The sequence below is a fragment of the Anser anser genome, assembly GCF_964211835.1.
Source record: "Anser anser genome assembly, chromosome: 6".
Lineage (NCBI taxonomy): Eukaryota > Metazoa > Chordata > Aves > Anseriformes > Anatidae > Anser > Anser anser.
Genome location: NC_139726.1, coordinates 5,364,936 through 5,391,897, shown reverse-complemented (window position 1 = coordinate 5,391,897; position 26,962 = coordinate 5,364,936). Strand labels below are relative to the sequence as shown.

General features: G+C 38.8%; 1 protein-coding gene across 6 annotated transcripts in view; it reads right to left on the bottom strand.

Moving 5' to 3' along the window:
• LRP1B (LDL receptor related protein 1B) overlaps positions 1 to 26,962 on the bottom strand; it is a 546,211-nt gene that overhangs the window by 392,805 nt on the left and 126,444 nt on the right. For all 6 annotated transcript variants that reach the window (XM_083841828.1, XM_083841833.1, XM_083841832.1 and 3 more), the window contains exon 3: positions 22,265 to 22,402. In XM_083841828.1, the coding sequence (XP_083697954.1) occupies positions 22,265 to 22,402 (138 nt within the window). The remainder of the gene's footprint in view (positions 1 to 22,264; positions 22,403 to 26,962) is intronic.

Sequence of the window (26,962 nt, the reverse complement as noted above, 5' to 3'; positions counted from 1 at the left end):
TATGAGAACGCATGTAATTTCAGTGTGAGTTTGAACACGCTGCAACAGATTTTATTTTTTATTTTTTTTTAAAGATAAATTGCAAACAAGGAGAGGTGAAGTACTTGGGGTGGGAACTGGGGCGGTAACTGCCTAGGTCACAGGCTGGATAAGGGAACCAGCCTAACCCATGTACGCATTTGGGGGAGGTCAAGAGATACGATCAGGGTGCTAAGATACAGCTGTAAGGGTGAGAAAATAAAAAGCAAACTGTGAAACTAGAACTCTCCCAGGAGGTAAAACGGATACTGAAGGAGTAATAGGACTAGCAGTGACTACTAGTAGGAGAAGGGATTATGGCCATATACAGTCACAGTGACTCTAGCACTGAAGTATACTTGAAATGTCTTGAAGTGCTACAAAGATAATGGTAGAGACAAAGAGGCCAGGGCAGACTGTTTATCTACAGCGCAGTCAGGACTAAACGACAGTATATATCAATGGGTTCTGTTTAGTCAAATCCACTTTGGAGTTCAACGGTTGAAGAGATTAAGGGGAATATCAGGAGTCTGTTATGTGGACTTGGATTTAACTGATAATAAAAATTATGCATTAAGGCCAGCAGGAATGCAGCTATCTGATTCAGGAGCAGCGTACATGCCTAAGTGGTCCTGGGTAGTGCTGTGGAAATGACAACTATGACCTCCTGTTGAAACTAGCTCCATGTATAGGTCCTTGCATCTCTTTCCACACATGCCTGTTCTTCACCAAGTTAAAGCAAGTCACTTCTGAACATAAGAAGAGTGCAGAGATCAAATGCATAGCTAGGAGAGAGACTGGGATTTCCGTGTGATTTAAGTACACACATCTGCTTTGTAACCAGATGGAAAACTTAAACCCCAGTGTTTTACGATCTCTTGTTCAGCCCTGAGAAGCATTCACCATGCTTCGTGGGATGGCTAAACAGGTGGGCATTGCCAGGCATCTTGTCCAGTTTGAGACCAGAAGTCACGGACTGGAAAATCCTCTTCTTTTTGGAAGAAGAACCCAGCCTATAACCCCAGTATGAGATCAGTCCTCTCTTCAGGAAGCCAGACATATTCCAGTGGGTATAGTAGATAGTCTCCTTTATCCTGTGCCCTCACTCCCATTGTTTTCCTTTAGCTTGAGAAGACTGCACTTGTTCCCATGTAGGAGGATGATCAGTAGTGAGCCACTTTTTTTTTTTTTTTCCCCCCTCTGGATTTTCAGCTTCATATAAAAACCATTCGAATTTGCAGCAGAAAAGAGCCTGCAGCTTGGCCTTAAAGAAAGTTCATCTGATAGGAGAAAGCGTTGGGGTGGACATAAGAAAAATGGAGTATCATTAAAATAGATTCTAATTTTGTGCAGTATGGAATATTAGAGCAGCACATTCCCCCTTCTTCTTGCCTCGTGCCCTCGGGGTCACTCACAAGGTTAACGCAGCCACGCAGGACAGACGGGGACAAGCTGCTGGCTTCACGGCACCCAAGGAAACTGCGCGATTATGTTGGTCATTCACAGAAACAGAATCATTTAGGTTGGAAAAGCCCTCTAAGGTCATAAAGATCATCATTCAGGGCAAAGAAGGGCTAGTCACTGTGAAACATTGAACTGCTACCCGCTTTTTGATAGCAGATAGTGAGGAATATTGACAAAATCAGCATCAAGATTCTCAGTTTTTTTAACCGGTTTTCTTGTAGCACATAAGTATCTCTGGGAGACAGAAATGCCTTTACAGATTGTCATGTCACCTTAAATTTTGGTGACTCAAGCATCGTAAATGACTTCACTCAGGTACACAAAAAATAAGAACAGCGGGAACAGTAGAAATAGCTAGTGAATACCTCTGGATATTCAGCGCAATTTAGACTCCATGAAATATAGTTTTTTTCAGTACAACTTATCCATGGCAATAACATGCTGATATTTACAACAATACACTTGATTATTTCTGAGTATTGCATTAAAAAAGAAAAAAAAAAATAAAAAACAAGCAAATCTGAGAGCAGACTGGATGGTGGCTGCTTTTGATGCTTTGGCTGCTCTCCACTACCTTCATTATTCAGCTCAATAGGGTGCAAGATCAAGAAAGTCTGCTTCCACCTCTAGGACAGGGCGGCATAACTCATAAGTGTAGTGTTCCTAGGGAAGCATGTGAATTGGAATCACAAAGCACAAACCCTTCTTCTGTAGAATATTATTGTTCATCCAGAAGTCAATATCAAGCCTTTACATTTGGGAAGGAGGAAGTGGAGAACACAGAAGAAGGGATGGAAGCACTGATGGTGTGGCAATGAATAACAATTTTGTTTAAAAATTGTGTGAAAACAGCCTGTTTTCATTTATTGTCTTCTTAACACACACAGTTGGACTTCTCTCATATTTATGCAGCTTTACCAATATCAACTTATTCCTATTGAAACAGTGCATACCTTTGTTGTACTGTTTCTAATGTGTAATTTACTTGGGTGGGAATAATCCTGTGCATTAGACTGAGTCAGAAAATAAATAAAACCAACATAATGAAAGTAATTTCTTTTATATTTGGTTTCCATGCAGAAGATTCAAACTTGTTTGGGGAAAAAGCAAGAAGACAACGCAGACACCGATGTTTAGAAGCCCTTGAGAGAAAGGTGCAGCAACCTTAGAGAGCTGACTGGCTGAGCTCTCCCCACGCACACCATGGGATGCCTGGAGGAGAGCAGCAGCTTCCATGCCACCTGAATCCTCCACGGATGGGCACAGGAGAAAAATATTGGCTTCCCCAAAACCAAAAACATGGACAAGAAGCTAGTATTCATAGCTGTTTCTTCAGAACCCTACTTCAAAGAACCAGTTCTTTGGAGTGGGAGGTTATGCCTTTATTCTTCTCTCTTGCTTCAAAGTGTTAAGCACTTCTATTAACACATAAGAAAAATATTCAGGTCGCTACTGAACAGAAATAATCTTCCATGCAAAAACATCATAACCTAATCATAAAATACCTATCAGACATCCCCAAACTAAATCACATCCATCCCTGGGTTGGAAGGCAGGGAATTTGTTACAGCAGCCCCAGCCCTCCTAACGGCAATAAGAGGGTAAAATTAAACACAGCACCCAATGAAACTAAGTCTGTATAAACCTCACAGAGCAAATATTGCCAAGATATTAAAAGTAGCACACCAGGACTCAGGACTTGAATACCACAGGAATCGAGTGCTTTCACAACCTGAGACTTCGGGGTCTCGTGCTCTTTTTCAGCACATCCAGAGCACAGGCGAGGCAGGAGGAGCATTCCCAAGGCCATCACTTGGTTATTCCTGGGGCCTTTGGCATGGCCCTTTCTGTTTCTCCCATTTTTATTTACCTACCCAATGTACTGCATTTTCATCTTCAGCTCATTATGCTTTAGAAACACATGTATTTCGGTGCCTTTTCTACAAGCAAGAAGACTTATGCATGTTACGCATAGGCTAAAGCTGGAATACACAAGAGATCTTGTTCATGCCAAACTGCCCTCCTTGCCACACAAAGCACTCTGTAGGCAGCTTTTAGGAAATAAATTGTGTAAAATGGACTGCATCTGACTTGAGCTTGCATTATATAAATAGGTAAATGGTTCCCAGACTGAGTACTTAAGAATCTGCATTGACTCATCAGCATTCATAACTTCTGCCATAACATGAAGGAGATAAAGCACAAACAAGCACGGAAAAAAAGATAAAAGAAGAGTTGTTAAAAGCAAATATTCTTCTTTCATTGTGTTGTTAATTTTCTCTTTAACAGATCACATTCCCAATCCACCCTGAGCAAGGCAATAGTCTCAGTGGTGGTGTATTTTGCAGATCTCTCAGCAGTAGTACACATAAAACCCTACCTATATAGGACACAGCTGCTTGAAATTTCCAGGCAGCCACCAGATTTGTTTTTGTTTGGGAGGATATCCCCTCAATTGATGCACAGATGGAGAAGGCAGTTAACTAGCAACAATAATAATCATCCTCCATGACAGGCTTAGAGCTGAATCTAAGCCTAAGGTGAGGAGCTGTGGGAGTTTTTAAGGCACAGAGTCAGTGCTCTGATCATTAGTGCTAGCACACGATGTAACAAAGGCACAAACTTGCTGTTTTGGCTAGGGATGGACTCTTCTGTGTAAGCCTTTAAGCCCAGATAGAGCTATTAGACAGAACCATGTATTAACATACCTGGTGCAGAACTGGATACAAACTAAAGAGATAAACTATTTCAAACAGCTTTTAACCTTGGTGAACAGGTGAATTCTGTAATCACAAAAACCGTTATCTTGGAGGTTACCAGAATGGGGAAGGACAGCCTCTTGCCTCCTCATCTCTCATGTGATTCCAGTTTAAACCATACAAAATCCCCTGACAGGTAGGAAGGTGTTTTTTTGTTGTTTGTTTTGTACACAGTCCCACTATCCCAAAGCAAAGCTTATCACACAACTGTTAGATCCATTATCTTATTAATTATCATTATCATAATGCTAGTTATGGGTAGAAGACTGATTAGTTTGGTCCAGGTTTAGATATTGTGCTGATACAGGAATGCTTAGGAAATTTAATTGGCAACCTATGGTGAAGTCTTTTGAGACAGACATTCAACTACTTCTGCTTCCATGCTAGTGTAAAATATGAATAGTGGGTGAAAATTATACCAATGCGCCGGATTAACCTGGAACTCCAGGGAAGATCTGAATTCAAATAGTTAGGTATGCACCAAATTATTGTTTTCAAAACATTACATCAGCTTTCCTCTAGGAACAGAAAACAAGAGCACAAAACTGTTGCCATCCCCCCGTGGATACCTTTTTAGTGCTTGGAGTACTCTAAAATAAAACTCATACTTTTTATGTATAGCAGCAAATAAGAACACAAAAGGTGTTCCAGTTATTTTGCAGTTTATCTATAGCCAATCAACCTTGCTATAAATAACTACTGAAGCAGTAATACATACACGTGTGTGTGTATACCTACAATGTATTTCAGTGATTTTTTTTTTTTAATCCACACACAATCACAACAGTCCCCAAAACACATGTTTTGTGAGGATCTATGATGCCCCACCAGACATTTTGGAGCTGTCCTGCTCCCCGTGCCCCGACTGTCCCATTGTGCGTGGGCTTTGGCAGCGGTCACGGCTGCAACCGCGGCAGAAAATCAGCTGAACTTCTATCAGCCTGAGGTTTATGCTCCATGCTGTTTGATTGAAAAATGAAAGTCTGGATTGTTTTCTTTTATTTTATCCAAATGGTTGCAACAGCCCATACATTACAATTGTGTGAGGAAAGGACGAGCAAGGTCAGAGGAAAATGAAGTTATAATTCAGTGACAAAATAACAGGCGACACATGAACGTATTGGCAAATCATGCCCAACAATATAACATTAGTCAAACAACAACAAAATGATTGATAGATTTAAGTATTCCTGTCAATGATTAAAATATGTAACTCTTGTACTTATGAACTTTATCATTTTCCCCTTGCAAGGAACAACAGCCATTTAGTAATTGCTGCCTTCTTTAAGTCACCAGCGCAGATTTAATGTGCTCAAAATAAAGCTATCATTGCTTTCAAGCCATGCAAAATGATTGCAACCCTTTTTGGCACCTATCAATAAAAAATGGGTTTGTGGTGATATTAAAAGATGAAAATCACTTTCTTTTACTCACTGACATCTCCTTTTTGAAGTTAACTTTATGACTAAAAAGAGAACAGCCACCTTTTGTCACTGCTGGAAGATGGATGGATTAAAAGGAGCACATCTCACTGCTGCAAATAGGCTACAGATCTTCATCAATATAAATCCACAAAGCATTTGACTGTACAGGGGAAACATATTCTGAAACTTTCATTCCACGAAAAGATTATGGGAACTTAAAAGGCAAACAGCTATTGATTCTTTCTTATTACATGAACTGCTAAAGGAAGGAGAAAAAGCAAATATTTAAACCATTCCTTTAAAATCTCTTCCTCAACTTGCGGCTCTTCTTAAATGCTAAGCACTGTTAGCACTTCAGTGCAGTCTGTGCCTTTTTTTTTTTGCCCTCAAACTTACTGTCTTTTAGTCTGTAAATCAATGAAATCTCATAGAAACTGATTATTTGTTCTGAATATAGCAGCCAAATTGTCAATGACTTATTATTTTATTTTATATTTTATTCTATAGTACCCAACAGGGTCACTGATCCTGACTCCACGTAATAACCAACTGCTTTTCCCTTACATGCATAATTGGCTCTGGAGTGACTAGGAACAAGTAATAATTATTACACCAGTACCCAGGAGCTCCAGACACATACCAGATTTCATCTGTAAAGCCAGAGTTTTCTTCATGCCAGAAAAAAATCCAGTTTCTGACATAGGAGGTATGGAAATGGGAAGCACGAATGACAGCAAACACACCTGTAAGTATGATAGGCAACTGCCTAACGTGCCAAGGACTCCATTTCATATGGTCTAATTAGGCTATTTAGTTTCTATCCAGAACATCAATATATCTCTTCATTTGATTAAAGATACTGAGTGATCATTTTTTTAAGACTGATTTCATTTTTAAAACATTTTGGACAAGAAATATGAAGGGATATCATGAATTCCGATTAATTTCAATACAACTGAAAAAGCTTTATCCTGCCCTGTTTTGGATTATGCATCTCTTTCTCCCTAAAAACACCCATCTTTAGACAACTCTCTGAAGAACACAAAAGGCTATTTTCTGAAAAGAAATCACACTGCAGCTGATGACACACCTCTCTTTAAAAATAACTTGTACGGACTGAGGTAAAAAGAACTAGCAAGTTTCTTTACAATGGCATCACTGCTTATCCCAGGCACCATCAGATGTTTCCAAAGGTTCCTACCAGTCACACTCATATAGCAGCTGCCCTGGTTCTTTCCTGCCCCCAGAACTGCTCAGGGCAAATGAGGGGAGGACACCTGAGAAAGGAAGAGTAATGATGCACCTGGAAGCTGATTCCCTGGCTGAACATCGTGTCGTCCTAGCTCACGAGGTAACTGTGCTTTGCAAGGTACACGAAAGAGAAGAGGAGCCGTGATAATATCACAGGGACAAGGCAACACTGATCCACATGCAGGAGCCTTCAAATTCTTAGAATACTTCATGCTTTGTAGGATCTTAATTTCTGGTCATTATTTTAAATTTTTATCACAATGAATAAAAGCAATTTTTTTTCCACAATTCTGGAGTCTAATTATAAAACTTAATGTTTGTCCCTGCTTTAAAGTTAATACCTCTGTGTGCAGCATGGATTTATTTGAGGTTTCTGCAACTCTCTTATTAAATGTATCAGCATGGGAAAAACAAAACCACTGAAATCTATTTTCTTCATATTTAAAAGGGCAGATCTACTGTAATGTTTTATTAAAAAAACTAATATAAAATTGTTTTAAAAACTCACCTTTGACCTTTTAATAAACATTTTAGTCTTCTGTACACAGCAAAACTTAAAACCGTTTAGATTCTAGTTTTGATCAAAAACTACCAAATTATTTAGATAATGTCCATTAGGAAAGAACAAAATCACTAATGGTCTTACAGTTTTCATGCACATATGAAACATTTTTTCCCCAAAATGTCATTTTTAACATTCAGATGCAAGTCCCTTCACAATGGTACAAATGAAAAAAGTCTTACTGGTAATGCTCAGGAAAACCAGGGATTGTGCTAAAATTCCCTATCTCGGTCTTGCTCGCTGGTAGCTCACCTGGGAAGAGTCTAAGCAAAACAGGGTAAGCGCTCAGGCTGTGCCTCAGACTGACAGCTAAATCCCAGCCAGCAGCCCCACCAGGATCTACCTGCACTAAGTCCATAAAGGATCAGATCTTCAGAAGCACATACAGAAGCACCACAGAAGAATCAGTACAATCCTAATTATCAAGCTACTACTAATTCTGACGTTTTTCTGCTTACAGTTGCCAAAATATTGGAGTTACGGAACTGCAAACCTTAGTTATGGTCAGGCTTTCAGGTATGACCGGACTTCTCAGATGAAGAGGCAATGATTAGGAGCTTGCTGAAAGGAAAACTACATTTTCTACAGCATACATCAGTTTAGAATAGAAAACTGTGTTACACCAAAGGCACGAAATACGTTTCCCAGTACATGTTTAGCTCTACGATCAACATTTCCAAGCTACTTGCCAGCAGAATTCACAGTGCTGAACATCAGCATTGTTAGCTCCTTGGAAATCCCTTTGGAAGTCCTTGACACATTTTCCATAGCCCAAATAGACTTCTCATCTACATTAACAATGCTTTCACAAGGGGAAGCAAGTTCCTGAGCAGAAATTCAGACCAAACACGTGTTACAGCAAACAAAGATCACAGCACAGTAACTTCTCTGCATGTAATCAGCCTGGGGTAGCTGAGTAAAGAGATGAGTAAAGTCCATCTCTCCATTAGGCAAACATCACTACCAAGGATGAGAGCTGGTAAGGGGAAGTTTTTAGGTCTGTGCCTGTTACCCACCTTTTCACCTGATCAGGAATAGGATAGGACTAGGAGGAAGCTCCATGCAGTATGCGTGCAAGCTGGGGGAGAAGTAGCATGGTTAAAAGCTGCTCTTGTTCTCCTGTTTAGATCTCTCACAGTGGTAATCCAGCCAGACCCCAAAATGAGTCCCATAGGATGCAGTAATGGCCATCAAAAAGCAGAAGAATCTGTGGCAATGAACTAGAAAAATCAGACAAATTCTGGAAGACACAAAGATTTACTAAACCACTGTAGCTTTTCCATGTTTCTACCCCCAGAAAATGCCCACAACATGAACCAATACTAAATCTCACCACGAGTAAGTTTCCTACTAACAACTCTTTCGGAAGGCAGCTGCGTTTCTGCAGAAGTCTAGAACTCCACAATCGCACTCCTTCTTGGGACCCTACATGCACAGCTGTGCCTTCGTTAGGGGAAAAAGAAATATGTGGGAAGCACTTTCACAGCTGAAGCTAGAAGCAATGGCCTGCAGATGTATCCGCTAACAAGAACAGTATTTCATTCATATTACTTTTTACTTCGGGAGATGATTGTAACTCAAACGAACATGAGCCAACAGCAATTTCTACTTTCATTTACAGTCCATATACAGAAAAAAGTTTCCTGGGTCCTTTGCTGAACGCTGATAACAGCTTTATTAAGACCAACAGACTGAATTTCCTTATGCAGCTCCTGTAGGGTAAATGCTTTGAAAGTGCTACAGTTCCTTTTCTAAGTATGCTGGGATAGGCATGGAAGTTGATAGAACTGGGGTCCAAATCCTGTGAATCCTCACCTGCTGCATGCTGGAAAGTCGTATATGTATCATGCACATCCTTAATAATGCACCTTATTTATTAGTTATGCAGCCAGGGATCCTTCAGACCACAGCAATCCTGGGAAAGGATAAGGCATTTTTCCCATGGCTCCTCCCAGCTGTAGAAGCCTTGGTCATCAGGAGAGAAAAATCTGCACTGGCAGAATTATTTTTTATTAAATGTAATGTGTGGATGTTTTTAAGGTTCGCACATTTTAAGATTGCAAATTTCTGAATTTAACAGAAAATATTTGCTTTTTCTTACATCTTGCATATTAAGTTTCAGCACTGGAATGATCCAACCCTTTACATCTGTTTCAACACAGTATCGAGAAACCTGACATATGCTGGTGGACTTCAAAACCATAGGGCTGTTTTCAAATAGCAGAAAGCCTGATTTTCTTTCAGATCACATAAGGGCATTTTTTGTCTTTCATCTAGTTCTCCTTTGTAAACCTACATAAGACACATTTAATAGAAACCAGTAACCTTTTCAGTAAGAGAGGAAGCATCTATGATCCCCATTTTACTTCATCTTAACTGTAATCCACAACATGTCACTAAAAAGTATGATGCTATACAAAGCATTTTTCCATTAAGCTCAAGAGGGGGAAATTACTGTTTGAAGATGACTATGTTTTATCCTCTCCTCTAACCAGATGTTATGACCAATGCAAGATTTGGTTTGGATTTGTGTTTCCTTCCCTTTTCTGAAAACCAAACCATCCAACTCCCACGTTAAGCAAAACCCTGTTTTCAGGAAGAGCTAGTAGAGCATTTTCCATTCTTATGCATTGTAGGTCATTCAGATTTACCAGGAAGCACAAGGACAGGCCCCACACTGTGACCACTTAAATTTGTGGGTAATTATCTGATTATTATTTAATGTAAAATATTTGTGTCAATTCGTGGCAGAAAGCTGAATAGTTACACTTCACATAAGTATTTCTAATTAAATGTCCTTAAATGCAAGTACTCAGGATGTCAGAACGGGTTTTTTTTTTATGCAACTGTACACATTTTGTGCAACAATTTGCAGCACAGAACTTATTCCTATCCTGTTTTAACCTCCTGATGCTGCCGCATGCCATTACTTTGTGATTTTCAAACTACATTCATGGCTTTCTTGTAGAAATCAACTCATATAACTAAAAACTACCTGCGCATAAATGTTTCATGCTATTCTTGTATCACTTCATTGTCTTTCAACAAAGTAAAAAAGCTCAAATTTGCTAAAAGACAACTAAATGTTTTGATAGTTCAGAATTGTGAGCTATTCTCTTTTTAATCTGTGAGTCTATGTCACTTTTGATGATAATGCCTTGATCCCAGATGGAACTGTTCTGCCATAAATATTTTAAAATAGAACAGAAAATGTGACTGCACATTTTACTTTGTTTAGCAAATAAATCAAGATCTGAATGCTCGTTAAGTGATGTTTGTTTTTAATAAATTGCAAGAGTCAATAACAAAAAAATGCAACTAAAAAATAATGATGAAAGTGATGACACAACCAGTCAGGAACATGAATTCTTATCCTACAACTACATCATTTCTCCAGCAGTTTTTGGAATGGTTGCTGAAATTGCCTTAGAACGATACTGAGGCAGCATGCCATGGAGGTACCTTATCACCAGGTTTAAAATTAATAAACAAGTTGAGATTATTATTTCCAGTACAGAAGCTTTACCTTAAAAGCAGGGAGAAAAAATCTCTGCAAGGAATAGTTTCTAAATAGGCAGAGTGTGTTCCAGAGTCCCAGAAGAGGGGACAGAGCTAGCAACAACTCCTGTCCTTCAGTAGAGAACTTCTTTTCTTATATATCCCCTCTGACACAAGAACATAGGTCACAGCTTCGGGTTCCCTACCCAGAATATCCTCTGGGGGTCAGCAGGGACTCCTATCATCAATATGTTTACCCTGCAGGTGTACATAACTGATACAAGGAGCTGCCTTTCCCACATGTAGCTGGATTCGCTTCTGCTAAATTCTAGAAGACGCACATCATTAAAAAAGAGAAAAAGTCAATTAAACTAGTGGCAGGTCCTACATCTGATGCATAATTTTGAAAGAGGCAAGACCATTAGGCAATAAAAAGTACTGTAGACAGCAACAAATTGTGCTGAATTGCCTGCTGGTAATTAAAAAGTGCATTTGTTTAAAAGGCCATATATAGTTCTTAATGAGCTAGGACTCTGACCTTCAATAGCATGGCGAAGAGATGTGTTTGGGGCTTAAATCACTCTAAATGAGTCTTTTATTTTAAAACACAGACATTGCCTCTCTGCCTGATCTGGCTTTGGGAACATGACATCAGCTCTTATAGAACCTCATCTAAGCATGGAAACCAAGCTCCATCCCAAAGGGTCAGAAGAGTGTCACTGTGCATCTCATAAACCTATTTTTGGAATCATAATATGCTCTGCTGCTAACTCCTCCTCTTTTATACTCTTAGCGGCCTTCACTTCCTTTGAGAAAATGTGAAGGCTGACAACGGTCCATTGTTCCTTTAGTCCATCCCAAGCATAAGACAATTAATCTTCCAAGTAGAGTTTTTAACACTTTACTGCATTTTAATGAATGTTTAAGAATGACTGGATGAACTAAAAATTCTTTTAGAAAGATAAATGTAGTTTTAGGAAGTTTCATTTCATAGAGTACCTTGCTACAGCACAATATCCCAGAGCTACAAAGTTCACAGAGCAGCCAACACAAATACAACATCCTTACCCAACAGTTCAGATGCACGCCAGAAAACATTACTGTTCTGCACAGAGTGGGAAAAGGTCACATCCTGAACTTCAAACACAGCTCATCCTTCTCCAGATCTAGCATTTTCATAGGGTTTCTTTAAAACTAATCATCCTTTTGCATAACTAAATAGAATATAAATGTTTCAAAAAATTAATCACACACTTTTTTTTGGTTTTGATAGGACCAGTCTAAGGGCCCAAAACGAAAGGGTTATTGCCATTAACTCTAGTAGGCTTCAGGTCTGATCTTAACTAAAAATTTTTGCTTGTTGCACACTGCTTAATTTTTGTAACAAGTGTCTTCAAAATTAAAGAAGTTAAAGAACTTAAGAGCCTTGGGAGCACATTACCTTCACAGAGTACAGGAAATAAGATCTGCATTCTCTTTGCATAATATGTGGGGTTAAAAATAATATTAAGAGGAATATGTCTCTTCTGCAGTACACCAACAGCATAGATTGTGTGTGATTCAAATGCAATTGATTTCTACTACATTTATTTAGTGAATACTACTGAAGCAAGGATGAGTACCATTTTACATAATCTGTGATATTTACGACCTTCAGTTTCAGGTGAATTTTGTCTCTTTCTCTCCAAATTTCAGGGAATGGAAGTTTGCAGTACCTAGTATGGAAGTATGTAGTTCCTTCAACTCAAAATCAGAAAGAACATGATGACAAATCATAAGTTTCAACCATTTAAAACATATGCTGTTTACCCTCTTCCATACTGGTAAGACAAGTGTGTGGAGCAACTGTGGTAAAATCTGTTCTAAAGGACCAGTATCAACAATCAGAGACACAAAAGAGAAAGTATTCTCACTTTATGGAGTCTCCTGGCACACTCTTGTTTTCTTATTTTAGTCAGTGCAGTGGAAACACCTTCCTTCTCTTTGACACGCATATGTCCAAACAGCGGGCACTGACTTGAAATAGGTCTCGTTTACTAGCCCTCATGTAAAAGGACTGTACTGAACCTTGTATGTCTGATCTATGCATTTCCCAGATTTCATTCTTGCTTGATTGCTTCCAGTGATTCTTCTTACTTGCCATTTACTGCCTGTACTTTCCTGTGGTATCACTTCTCCTTTTTGTTTCTACCACAACTTTTACCTCTTTCTATTGCATCTCACAATATTTTAATCTGTATTTTCCACAGATAACTCAAAGTATAGGTCTTACTCCTCTGAGTTAAAGACTGCTATGCTTTCTTGACTCAGTTTTTTTGTGGAGAAAAGACCACTGAAATCTTCCAGAGAGGATATAATGAATTCTGGAAATCAGCTTTTTATGCTATGTGCATGTTCTTGCTTCTGAGTGGAAGACCAAGAGTTATTTCTCAAAGTGTCAAAGAAAACTTCTTCACACCACTGAATGTTATCAATCTCACTTAAGATTGCTGGTGACATCTTGACTTGTTTATCATAGTCTAAGAAATTATAGCAACTTTTAACTTTTAAACTATATTGCAGGATTTGAAAATGACTTTCTGAATATACAGTTTCCTGAGCTTAAAACTGCAAAATGCAAGAAGCAGGATATGGTATGAAATTAAAGTCCTTGTCTAGAAGAAAAATGCATGAGGTTTTTCTTCCCCCCCCCCTCCCCCCCCCTTTTTTTTTTCCTTCTCACCTATAAATTGTATCATGAGAAAAGACAGAATAGCCTAAAGAAGTCTTCCGGACGTATTCCCTACTGAACACTTTACAGGAATGATTAAAAACTAGGCAAAGGAAAAGGCTACCTTCATCAAGTTTTCTGATTTTATTAGTAAATAACTGACTTGAAAAGATACAAACCTAGCAATCCCGTTTTCCTTTATATAATAGGCTACAGATTACAGAAGAGGAAGGCCTCTGTAAATACCAGACAATGTTTTCTAGCTACTGAAAAAACAGGAAATATGTAAAACAGAAATATGTACAGGCATACGTGTGCCAGGTGGGACTACACCTACACCAACACCCAGGATCGACCCATTTTGGTTAATAACACACAAATAATGGTTGAGACAGGAGCTACTTACAGACCAGAACCAACTCTTTGGCATGGAAATTAAAATGAACACTTCTGGAGGTTCAAGTTTTTGATGTAATGAATGTTTAACTGTTTAATCCAGAGAAGAGAGCCATAAGGAGGAAAAGTATCCGCCATGCAGAACATCTTGTAGTTTGCTCGTTTGTTTGTTCACCTTGGGAAGATAAGGAGCTGGGAAGTCAAATCCCTGCAGGCAGGGAATGAAAGAACTCGAAACCGAGTCTCATAATTTAGCTTGGCTGAGGACTCCTGGGGCAGAAAACTGACAACTGCACTTCTGACAAATTATGTGATGCCAGCCCTTGAATTTGCTCTTTTCTTTCTTCTTTTCCATCTTCCATTTGATACTATTCTGTAAATTTAGGTTGAATTTATGAATAGCTTCAGGGGGACCAAACCCATGTTTTTCAGCAAATGTACCTTTCACTTAATTTTCTTTCTCACTTCAAACATCAGGTTGCTCACTTACTTCAAAATTCTGTTGATATGAGCAATGAATACACAAATAATGTAACTGGAATATGAGTCCATGGAAATTTAATAGCGATGCCTTTTATTGATGGATGGGTGCCTCAGATCAATTTTTCCTCATCAGATATAATTTTATTATTAGTTAACGTAAGAAATATTAATTGAATTCTTACCCTGCAGGTCTAAATTTAAAAGTTTCCGTACGCTATGAAAAAGAAAAATGCTCTAACAGAAACTGGAAAAAGTAGTGCTCCTACTAAGATTTCAGTAAGTCTGACCTATACCCTCCCTTCCCTCCTAGTAGTGGTGACAACAGCAGAAGATAAACCTTGTGCCACCTTTCTCCCTGTGCCTCAAAGGTACTAGGGATTTGTATGCATTTGGTGTCAAGCCCTGGTTTCTCCTCATTGAAAAGCTGTCTCCAATACCTATGTATCGAGCATGCATTTAAGATATACTCCATGATGTGAAATAACAGAAGCTAAGCAGCAACTACAATTCCTGCTTGTGGGATACGTTCATGAGTGCGTTGGGTTTTTGTTTGTTTTTTTGCAATGTGTATATGTCTGACCTCCTGATAAAAAGATTGTGCCTACAGTATTTATTGCCATAAAAAACACTTTGAAATTAATTTGTAGAAAACGCATCTTCCATGTTTCATGTAAGATAATTCCTTAAAGAATGCTATTAGCTGTAACATAAGGGGAAAAATAATCAGGTAACTAGACACACTAATCAACAGAAAGATGATAGAAAATCTTGAATAAAACTGAAAATGGGATGCTTATAGAGAGAGTTTATATGTTTGTTTTCTTTTCTCAGTAGAGGGCATCCTCAAAACAGTAACAGCAGGCAACAACAACAGCAGGCAACAATAAATACCATTTAACCTAAATCCCTGGAAAGTAGAACAAAGCTTTCTCTGATCACTCCATCGCATCCCCCTACAACACTGACTGTAGCTGCTTTCATCAAGTTTGTGCCAGCTAACTGGCCCACTTAACTATCATGATCTAATTTAAAATATGAGAAATTAACGTGTCTACTGCACTTTGCTCATTTTATTAGGCAGTCAAATCACAGAAAAACTAAAATATTGGAGTTGCAATCTTTAATGCCCTGTCTCATACGGAAGAAAGAACTCCATGGTTCAAACATTCAGGACTGCATTTCCTACTGTAAAAACGGTTTCCATGACCCTGAAGAAAGTGTATTCATTTTAAACACTTCTGCTCATTAGGAAAACTAATCAGTAGTTGTATTCAGGCAGACAAACATTTGATTTTGCTAATAAGTAACTTTATCCAACTTTTTCTCTCAGGAAAACAAACACTACAACTTGAAATGGAAATAGAAAAAACATGTTACTCTTTCAATAGACAGGATCACCACAACACTCTACACAGACTATATTCTACATTATTTAATGATCTACTAGCATATATTATTATCATATATGGTGAAACATTTAAATTATACGCTTAATTTACTATACAAACAACGCTGATATCTTAACAACAGTGTTCACATTATCTGGCCTGAAAAATCCCTTTAGCAACAACCCATAAAAGGTGGGATGAAAACACATCACTCAAACATCTTCCACTGCTCTATCCCCCTGCCAGCCACCTTTAATTTGCTTCGCTGCAATAGGATTTTGTGATAGAAAGTTATTAAATCACCAAGCCCATGACTTCTTTCTCTTGACAGCAGAACAGACTAAATGACCTTGGCTAATTTCAATGAGCCACATCATATTGTATTAAGGCAAAAAGATGAGAAAGACAGTAATATACAAAGAACTGGTATTTGGATGGTAAAATGAGAAGGAGATAAAATAAAAAAAAGGGGGGGGGGGGGGCAAGACATGCTTTTGCTGAGACAAATGCTCTTATTTACTAGCAGCTCTGATCCAAAGCAAAAATACTTACGATCATCTTATGTCTACGCTTTTTTTTCTCTTTTCTGTCTTATAACCAGTGAAAATGTAAAAATTTTAATACAAAATGCAGAGTGGTTGCAGAGGAAATAATTTTGAATGTTACCTGATGGTTTCAGCAGCGCCTCTGGTACATCAGAAGCAATGTGAGGTTCCCTGAGGGTACAAGGATTCGGTAACCTGATGTGACACTTTGTACAGCACAGTCTTAGAGGGTGATGAGTGATTTCAAACTTGTCAGAATAAACCAAATCAGCTTACAGAGATTTCTTTTGCTGGCATGCATAGGAAAAGACTCATGAGAAAAAGGTGTGAACATTTACAATTCTAGACTAATTTAGATTTTCTTTGTTCCTTTGAAACACGACTTCATGAGAAAGGAAAAGCAGAGGAAAAAAAAAAGAAAAAAGGAAGATTAGGATATAAATGTAGCTCCATAACTTCATACTTTTATAATTTCTCATTCTTGAAAGGCCTGAAGAATCCATAAAGTTCTGAAATTTCTATTTTTGCCTCTGGTAAACACTACGTTAAACTTCCTAGTGTTCCAGCTGTAGAAGTGCCAGAGTGAATACATGATTCAGTAATAGCTGCATTAATCTTCATCTTGTAACAATTCATTCAAAAAGCTTAAACAGAAAAATAATGCTCTGATTATAGGCTGCTGCAAACATAACAATTATTTGGCTAAATCTTCTGTATGTGTGTTTTGCAGGGTTTTTTTAATACTAAATGATCCAGAGCTTACTTTTGTATATTTTATTGACTAGAGATTAAAGCTCAGATCACAATTAACAAAGATTCAAGTAATCCAAAGAGTTGGCAGAGTTCTATCAGATCTCAGTTAAGTTCAGTTTAACTTAGTTTTAATTAAAAAAGGAAGTATCTCAAGTAACCTCTGTGATCTCTCCTAGATTTTCTTAATCTTAATTAGCCCATTAAAACGTGTCGGGTTACATCTAGGTAATATATCAAAAACATTTTCAAGTTATTTTCATAAGACAGTCTTCCGAATGTAACGCAGATGCTCCTGTGCGCCTAGGCTCGTCTTGTCAGTGGTGTTAGGTAGGCAGACAGGTAGACATGCAGGCAATTACCTTATGAGTGACTCTCAAAATAGCAAGGGCTTTAATGGATGCTGCAGTCTTGCTATCATGATTAATTTCAATATGAGATGGTATAAGCAGTCTGAATAATCAGTATTTTAGATGGGAAAGATACAGTCACATTTTTCCATCAACTCTGACTTCAGAGGGGAGCTGCTGTGACTCAGAGCCCGGACAAGCAATTCAAGTGCAGGTCACGAGCTCCCCTGAGCCCAGGCCAGCAGCTGTGGCACTTCACAGAGATGGGATACTGGCCAGATACTACTGACAGCTAATCAGCAGCAGTATTTGGAATGAAAGTGCCCTCAAAAACCTTCTCACTCTGCGCACTTCAGGGGTTTAGCATGAGCAGAGACCTCCAGTGAGTCCCAGTAGCATTCCTGCTTTCCCCTCCCCGAAGCGGGCTTGTCTATCCTCCAACCATAGAATTACAGAGCATAATGCATGGTGAGGGTGTGACAGAAGACCATTTAATGTGACCACTACGTACTTTACTTGCTAATGTGTCCGCTGGACAGCTGTACACATAGAAAGCTGTTATTTTGTCTTGTCAGCCGTACCAGATAAACTTGCAGTATTCCTGTGACACAGTACAACACTGCCTGCAGAAATACGATGGATACTGCAGTGTAATGCATAACAAACTTCATCTTTTAAGTCAGAGCAGCAGACTGGGCTCTTACCTGAGCGTCTGTTATTTCTGTCAGTTTTGCTTCTCAGTAATTGTTCCCAAAATGTTCTATTTTATGATAAATTGGCACAGAGCCAAAGATTTGCAGAACATTTGTGCTAGCAATTTTTTATTTTATTTTTTTTCAGTATTCTTCTAGTATTTTCTGGCTGAAATATCCATAATTTTAGCATGATAATTCCTGCAGCTATTAATAATAATGTATTTCTTAAGCTAGTTAAGTGGAAAAGGTCATTTCTACATTCTGTAGAAGTTCTTGTTTTCTACAGCTCTAAATCAGAGACAGACTGGAAACTACTTTTGGCATATTGAATTCAATTTTTTGCCAAATATATAAAAAAAAGTACGGATTTATAGAACTGTACAGACCACCTCTGCAGCCCTATTAAAAACCCTTCCTAAGATTCATAGGAATGTGACTGTAATTCTCTAGAAATTATCTTAAGGATATATCTAATCCTTTACCTACTCAAAGCTAAGTTACTCCATCTAATCCTTGATGGATATTTGTCTAAGTTGTTCCTAAAACCTTTTTGGGGAAAAAATGAGGCATTTTCTCCTTCAAAATACCACAAAATCAGTGGCTGGAGCAAGCTGAAGCGACACGGTACCTGCCCTAATGGACCACAGGCAGGCTGCGGCCTAGGCCCGTGCCGGCAATGCCCTCGGCGAGCTCACCGAGCGTGGTGCTCTGGCACGAACCACGGGAAGAAAAGACTCAGAGCTATAACCCTTCAGCCTGCAGTAATTCGGTGACTCCCCTGTGGCACAAGGTGTTTTAATTAAAGCTGAGCTTCAAAAGTGGCTGAAAACGCAACAGAAATAAAGATGTGGCTCTCAAAAGAAACATGAAGAATGGTGTTAAAAAAAAAAAAAAAAAGGCTAAACCAACAAGAAAAAGCTCTGAACCAGTCCTCTGCCAGAACAGCTCTAGTTTGGGTCTAGTTCTGGCATCAGTACATTTACCTGAGCCTTATCCCACCTCCAAACAGCCGATGGGCACTGACCCTGACCTGGCTAGTCACACCAAGGTGAAATTATCTGGGGAGCCTCAGGACACCAAACAGCCCCAGCCTGCAGTTTAAACGAGGAGCAAGTATATACTTTGAGCTCTTGCTTACATTTTCAGCATCTGTAAAGCATTCTTCAATTAGTCAAAAAATAGCTAAGAAATCAAAATAACTAAATACGGATGCTTTATCTCTAATACACGCAGTGAGTTTCAGTTCCAGTGAACTAAGCACCCCTTCTCCTCTGAAGGACATTGGGACACATAATGTGAAACAACCATACATAATAAAACATTTTTTATTTCACATTGCCACAACCCCTCCTGAATTTATGCATTACATTCACCAGCAAAAAATGCATACGTGCTTGAACTAAAAGATGATGAGAAAGGAAAGTCATTGTATTTACTACTATTCCCTTGAAATTCCACATACATTACCATTTCACACTGCAGATATGATCATATTTTTACTTGCCCAGGGAAAGGTGCAGGCCTGAATATCTCTCTCAAAGATCATAATATAATGAATTAACATGAGAATGTTAAATTTAGAGAAAGAAATGAGAATAGTTCCAGTTACTGAATGCTTGTGCTCCATTAGTTCTTGAGCATTACTGGAAGCCTTCACCCTTGCGGAGCTGTGACCTGATCACTGAGATGTCCCTGCCACGGTCACTTGCCCCATAACTTACCTACACAGAGCGATCAGCAGATCATTGCAGCATAGGTCTGTGACCAGCTGAGTTGTGTGCAGCTCAATATTTAGAACTGATATTACCCCCCTGATCAATCAAATATATCATATGAATAATCTTAATTAAGGAGTAACATAATTTGAATGCCACTAATACGAGGAAAAAGCTAACAATTCAGCCAGGTTTCCGGAGCAACTTTGCAGGTTTTGGCCACAGAGATGAACTAAACATATCACTTGTATACTCAGTCCTTAAAAAATACAGCAACAGAATGTCTCAGCAGTCCCCCCATTCATTGTTCTGATACATATATATGTATAAAATAGTTAATACTATATTGCATTCATACCAAACATATCATATTGACACATTAGCGGCAGCTGTTAGCAAACTACATGACCATAACGTAATAGGATTGTTTTCTTATTCTTTGGTTTTGTTGATAGAAATGTGTCCACTAAAATTTTCAAGAATGACCTCTATGGCTACAAAATATTAATGAGCTGTTAACCACTTCTGATATGAGTTACTAGGCGACAACTTTCTTCATAAGAATATATTTGAAAGGACTTCATTCTATATGTGTTCTGTGACCAAATGTTTACTTTTAGTATGTTTAAGTAAATGTTATGGTAATTTATTAGAGTAGGCATTAATTGTACCACTGGGAAGTTTTCATATTCATATATGATAATAAAGAAAGGAGTGGGAATCAATAACCTTGCAAGACTGATTTAAGCATAAATTGAAAGGGCGTGCACGAAGACAAGTGATTTTATGTCGTTACGTATGAAAATCAAATGTATTTAATTTACACTACTATAAGATTTTAATTTTGGTCAATTTCTTTTTTCAATTCCACTGTTCTCCTAATTTAAAGAATTAACACATAATAATTATTCAGCTTTGGCAGTTTTTAATCCTTTGTCATTCAATCCAGATTTACAGAAATACATGAATCATTGAGAAATACACATTTAAATTGTGAATTGTGGCTAATGGGTGAATACTGTTCTTTTTTTAAAAATAAAAAAAAAAAAATCAGAAAGCCTCAGTAGGGACCAAGTATTGCTTTGGTCAATTTAACTTTTTTTTGGATCCTGGAACCAGTGCTACAATCAATACGCTGACACAAATTTTGATTTTCTATAATGCTTGTTGAACAAGCACTACAAAAGCAGAGCCTTCAAGAAAAGAAATGATTCCCATCACTGTGAATAAGAATTGTCATATATTGTATAACAGCCTCTGTCCTCACCTGGTTATGTAAAAATAACTATTTGTAGTTTTGTGAAGTCAGCAGTATTGCACTGATTAATTCCAGGTGGCATTTTTTGTTCCTTATTTAATTTTTTTATATGGCTTATTTTTGATGCGGGCTTGGATTTTACTATGACAGTTCTGGAAATCTGTCCAAATGAACCTTTAAATTCTAATTTAACTTTCTGAACTGTATCACTAATGGTACCTTTTCCTGTATATTGTCACATTGGATTCTAGCTGAAGTCCCAGAACCTGTTCCTGAGTTTCTGTTTTTGAACATAAGTCCTGTTAAGGATCATCAGCAATTATTTGCCTTGCAGTGAAGTCTACTGATTGAAAATAGTTGACATGTTAATGATTGATGGTATCCTAGATTTGAGCTTAAAATGACAGCCCCATAACTGTCCCCAAGGCAAAGCTTAATAAAACTTCTGAGTATTACAGTTGAGGCGTTAAAAAAATTGACCTACACCAATTTCTATTTAGGATTTCTCATTGCCAGAATTAGATAAGTACACTCCTAAACATTTGATAATTTAAATAAAATCGTCCCCATAAACAAGCTCTAAATGCAAAATAACGCTCATGGCAAATCTAACGTCTTTTTCAACATTGTTTTCATATTTTATTTTGTTTAAATGAATCATAAGAAAAAAGAAATTCTGGCAAACATTATGCTGCCCAACTTTTGTTTCCTAATAAAGGGTTTCCACACCATTCTCTTGGAATAACCAGTTCCATCATACGATCTTAATAAAAGTTTGAAACCCTGCATGTAATTTTTATTCTCATTTGCTTCATAAAAATAAATAAATAAAATTAATTAATTAAATTAAAAAGTACTTGAAATGTAGATTAAAATTAATTTTTGTTTTATATGTATATATATTCCCAAGAAGAAAGTTCTAGTTCTCTTTGAACTCAAGAAAATATACAGTAAAAGACTTCAGGTTAAAACATTTTTTCCTCAGGAAATCTACTCACCCCGACAATGTACTCCTTCATCGTACCCGTCTGAACAGTCGTAAACACCGTTGCAGAGCTGGGACAAGTGAATGCATTTGTTTGTGCCAATGCAGGAAATATAATTCAGGGTGCACTTGAAATCCACTTCTTCAGGACCTAAAAAAAGACACAGAACATTTCGTACATATACTTTTATACTTCTGTATCTACAACAAGGCAAAAAAAAAAGTTCTATATTGCATACTATTCCCATTTTGAATCTCAGGGCAACACTCCACATATCAGTCCATTCTGATGACTTTTGGCGCATTATCATTGCTGTAATTAGGAAAATTAAAATCATCAGGTAACGATTAGTGCAATTAAAAGGAAATCAAGGGGTCAAAAGATTACTTCCCAAAATACAGGTGATAAAATACTGCATTTTTTTTTCTTCAAGTTAAACTTTTCAGAAGCTAAAATTAAACTTTACAAACATTAAGAAGTATCATAGATTTGCAACTGCCTTGTGAATCCCAGTGTGGGGAATTCTACGGTCATAAGAATAATGGGTACTTATATTAATATCCACTGTTTTGCTATATGGATAATCTTAGCTATTTATGGAATTCCATATAAATGCTACACACTTATGGCTGCATTACATCACAGAAACTGTCCCTCCATCCCAGGAGTCTGGAGCCATGCAGTACAAGATGGCAGGGGAGGATAAGGGTGCTGTGATAGCTCCCTTGGGGATGCAATCCCCATGCAATCACTCTGCATCCCCTTATCTCTGAAGCGTTAAGGAGAGGGATTTTCAAGGCTCTCTGTTGTTTATCACTTTGTGAGGGTTCTGAATGATTAAAAAACAACAAACATTATAATTTCACGTGAGACGGACTTTGAGATTTTTAACACACTACAGAGCACATGTAGGTCTGAAGGGTTTAGCTCGTATAGAGGATGAATTGTACATAACTTATGCGCAGTAACTGAGCTACACAGAGACACGCAGAGGTGTGGAAGTTTTCAGGAAACAACTTGCAGCTCCTTGACTGCTTGTGTCAGAGCCTTGGGTCTGCGCTAAACTGACAGCTTTTAACAGTCCTCCAGGGAAATATCACCTAGGATGCACCATGCTCAGGTGCAATAAGCTTTCACCTTCTCCAAGGCACTAACTGCAAGACGAAGGACAGAGAACACACAGAAGCTGAGAGCTCTGGGAAAATCTCAGCTTTGGCAGATTTTGCCTCTTGGAGTCAGCAGGCCTAAGTGAAGCTGAGCTCCAGAGGGCATTTAGGATTTTTAAACAAGTACAGAAAGCTCTTAGCATGGCCCACGAAATAAAAATCCTTACTTTAAACAAGTGTCCCGATTAGAAGACTGAAGCACGACCTTTCACTGCCACCCTGCACGCCAGCAGGCTGCCCAACATTTGGAGCAGGCGCACCCAGCACCCTTCCCGGGGTTCCCGGTGTCCCTCCCGCCTGGCTCTGATGGGGTGACACTGATTACATCCTCGATACCTCCGTCACTGACAGACAGAGCACAGTGCACTCATCCTAGGGATAAATGAGTGATGTGCACAGGGATGAAAGTACGCTGTCTGGCATGCATTATTTTTATTATATCCATATTTTATCATATCCGTGTTAGGATACGATGACAGTAGTAACAAAATCTGTTGAGAATGAGAGAGCTGTGACCTCCCAGCACTGGCACAGACCAGCAGCAGGCAAGGATGCAAGAGGCGAGGGTGAAGCAGCTCTCTTCCCTTCTTCCCTTCCCGCTGGGCAGCATGGCCACTGGGTGAGATTCTGGTTCTCGTCATTGTTGGTTTTGCTTGGACTTTGGCATTTTACTGTTTTCTCCCCACTGAGGTAGGAGACTTCATCCTATGGAGCATCCCATGCACACAAAGCTCACCACACTGTGCCTGAAATCTCTGGCAGTGCCGGGTGTCCTCCAGGACCAGCCACACTGTGCAGGGCCAAATGCTCGGTGTCAGCTAGGACAAATAAAACTGGAATGCTTAATTTGATGCCCATTTCAGTTCCATAAGGACTTGAAGGCACCTAAAATTTAACAAAACCAAACTACTTATCTGATTTGTCAGTTACAGCTTGTTTATTCATTGCATTGGAGAACTGTGAATAGAGTGTGAGCAGAAAACTACTTTTTCTTTAAAAATAGAGAACATTCGATAAAAAATAAAAATAAAAAATAATTACATCTGTGAAGTATGGAAGCCATGGTACTTGCATTACTTACGTATAAACCTAAGATTGCTAGAGTGCTTTCAGCATTCACAGATCACGATCAATCAGAAAATTGAAATCTGTGACCAAGAACATAAGCCCATGTATTTTTCTTCTAAAAATAATGAGTGAAAAGAATGAATCTCTTCATTAACATTTAAAATCTCAACAGGAAAAAGCTGATAAGCATATGTCTAAAGATTTCAGTATTTAATTTTGACTTGATGCATTTTATTTTAGAATACAAAGTCTCCTTCAGGACACAAATATACTGCGATTTTAAATATATTATCTAACTTAGAATCGGTAGTAGGGGGCTTCCTAAATTGTAGTTCTTTCAGGGGGAGCAGTGTCCCGGGAAACTGGAACATTGCTCACAATGTTTTGTTTTCAAGAGAGATTTAGTTCATCACTTGGGAAAACAAGAAGGTTCTGAATAGAAGGGATTAACTTATTAAGGTGATTGATTAAGGTAAATTCACCTGTACTTTTTTGTCAAATTGACTTACACCAGGAGGTGACCTCCAGTCCAAAAAAAGGGGGAAATGTCTACAAAATGACTGTACAAGGTAACGGGTCTCAATTACCTAATAATGTCAGTGGAATAAGAGAGCATGTCCCAAGGCCTAGGAGCAGCCCAAAACTCCCCCTCTTCACAGATTAAAAACCTGAACCTGAGCACCAGTCTGCGTGGTGCTGTGCTCTTGGTGCAGCACACGTTCCTTTGAGTGGATCCCACCCCGCTGCTGCACATCCCGAAACATCCAACGCAAACAGAGATGAGCAGCTCCTTATCTTATTTACTCCTCTCCCATTTTCCTCGAGCAGACAGACACTTCTGGCAGTTTTATCAAGTGAACTTTGGGAAAAGGAATTTAAAAGTGTTCTTCAAAATAATCTCAGTGTATTTTACATCAGTGCGAGAATGCTAAGAACATAAAAGACGGATGATGTCTTTTCTTCCCTTCGAAAGACACGATAATTCATAGCCTTGCAGGTTGGTGGAAAAATAGTCAAATTGCTGGCTGCAATTATGGCAGTACAGCACCCCAGCACTTCAAACACGCACCACGACATCACTTGGAGGGCAGAGGACTGAAGCCGCCTGCTCCTGTAGCTCTGTGCAGCTTTCTGGGCTGGCTCGGAAGAAGACCGGGCACCACCTCCATGGTGTAACTGCACAGGAGCCCGGGCAGTGGGCACCTCACTGGGGTCAGCCCATGGCCACCTCAGGGTGGGCACGGGACAGGATCAGGCCCTGTGAGGGTCCCAGGGTTCGAAACGGCCCCGGGATGGTCAGGCAGGGCCAGGCGAGCAGCTCTCTGCTTCTTTCCCCAGATCCTCCAGAAGGCTGGCTGTGCCTTGGGAGCAGACGGGGTGAAAGCAGGCAAACAGGGATACATTTCAGATCCAGATCTCTTTGGCTACTTGGCCAGGATGACCATTTCTGATTTGGTCACCCTGTGTCAAGGCTTGCTCCACCTTCCCAGCATGGAAAAACCCAGCACTGTGGTTTTGCCATACCCGGGCCATACACAGTGAATACAGCTCGTGTCCCTTCAGCAAAATTGCCCTTCATTCAGTGGGGGTTGAGAAGAGCTAGGAGAGTCCTTGGGATGCTCGCCACGTCCAACACAACCTGCTTTCCTTCAAAGAACCAACATGATAAGGTGTTAGAGACCACCGTCAGAATTAGCAGAAACATTTCACCGTACACTTTTGACACGGTATCTGTCTTGAGTTCATGCTCGTTTATAACCACATTTGCACCTGCGTTGCTCCAGGCTATACTAAATTTCCAACTAGAGGATGCAACTGAGAACATGCAAGCTGATTATTTCCACTAGGTTTTGTTATCACAAGCAAGGTGCAAGTAGTTTTCATCAGACAAAATTATGGGTGAACATTATTTCATTACGTACATTTCCTTCTAGAAACATTCCTCCAAATTTAATTTAACATTCAGTGCTAACTTTACGGAGGAGTTACAAAGTATGAATAAAAGATGTTTGCAAAGATTGTAGAGATGGCCAGACAAAAGGAAGAATGCCATGGTGTTCAATGCAAATTCAAGGTCCACAAAAATTCATTAAATTATAGTCAAAAACACACCCTCACTTCTTGCAAACTCATTTAGAGATGCTCATATATGACAGCTATTACCAAAAGAAAAACAAATAAATAAAATAAAAAGTGCATAAAGGCTGCTAGTTCTGAGTTTATTTTTTCACCTTTGTCTTTCTCAGGATGGTTTTCACAAAGTGTTTTTTTCGTTCAGCATCTCAGATAAGCAGCTAGGCAGTAGCTTGCACTTTTAAATAACAGACTAGGTAGACAAATGTAGCACATCCCTTTAAAATGCATTTAATTTACTTGAAATCCAGCATTTTTCCAGCAGCTCTAATCCTGAGCTGTCCTCAGCCACAAGAAACAATTATTCCAACCTGTGGGATGCCTTCAAAATTTACATTTGTGT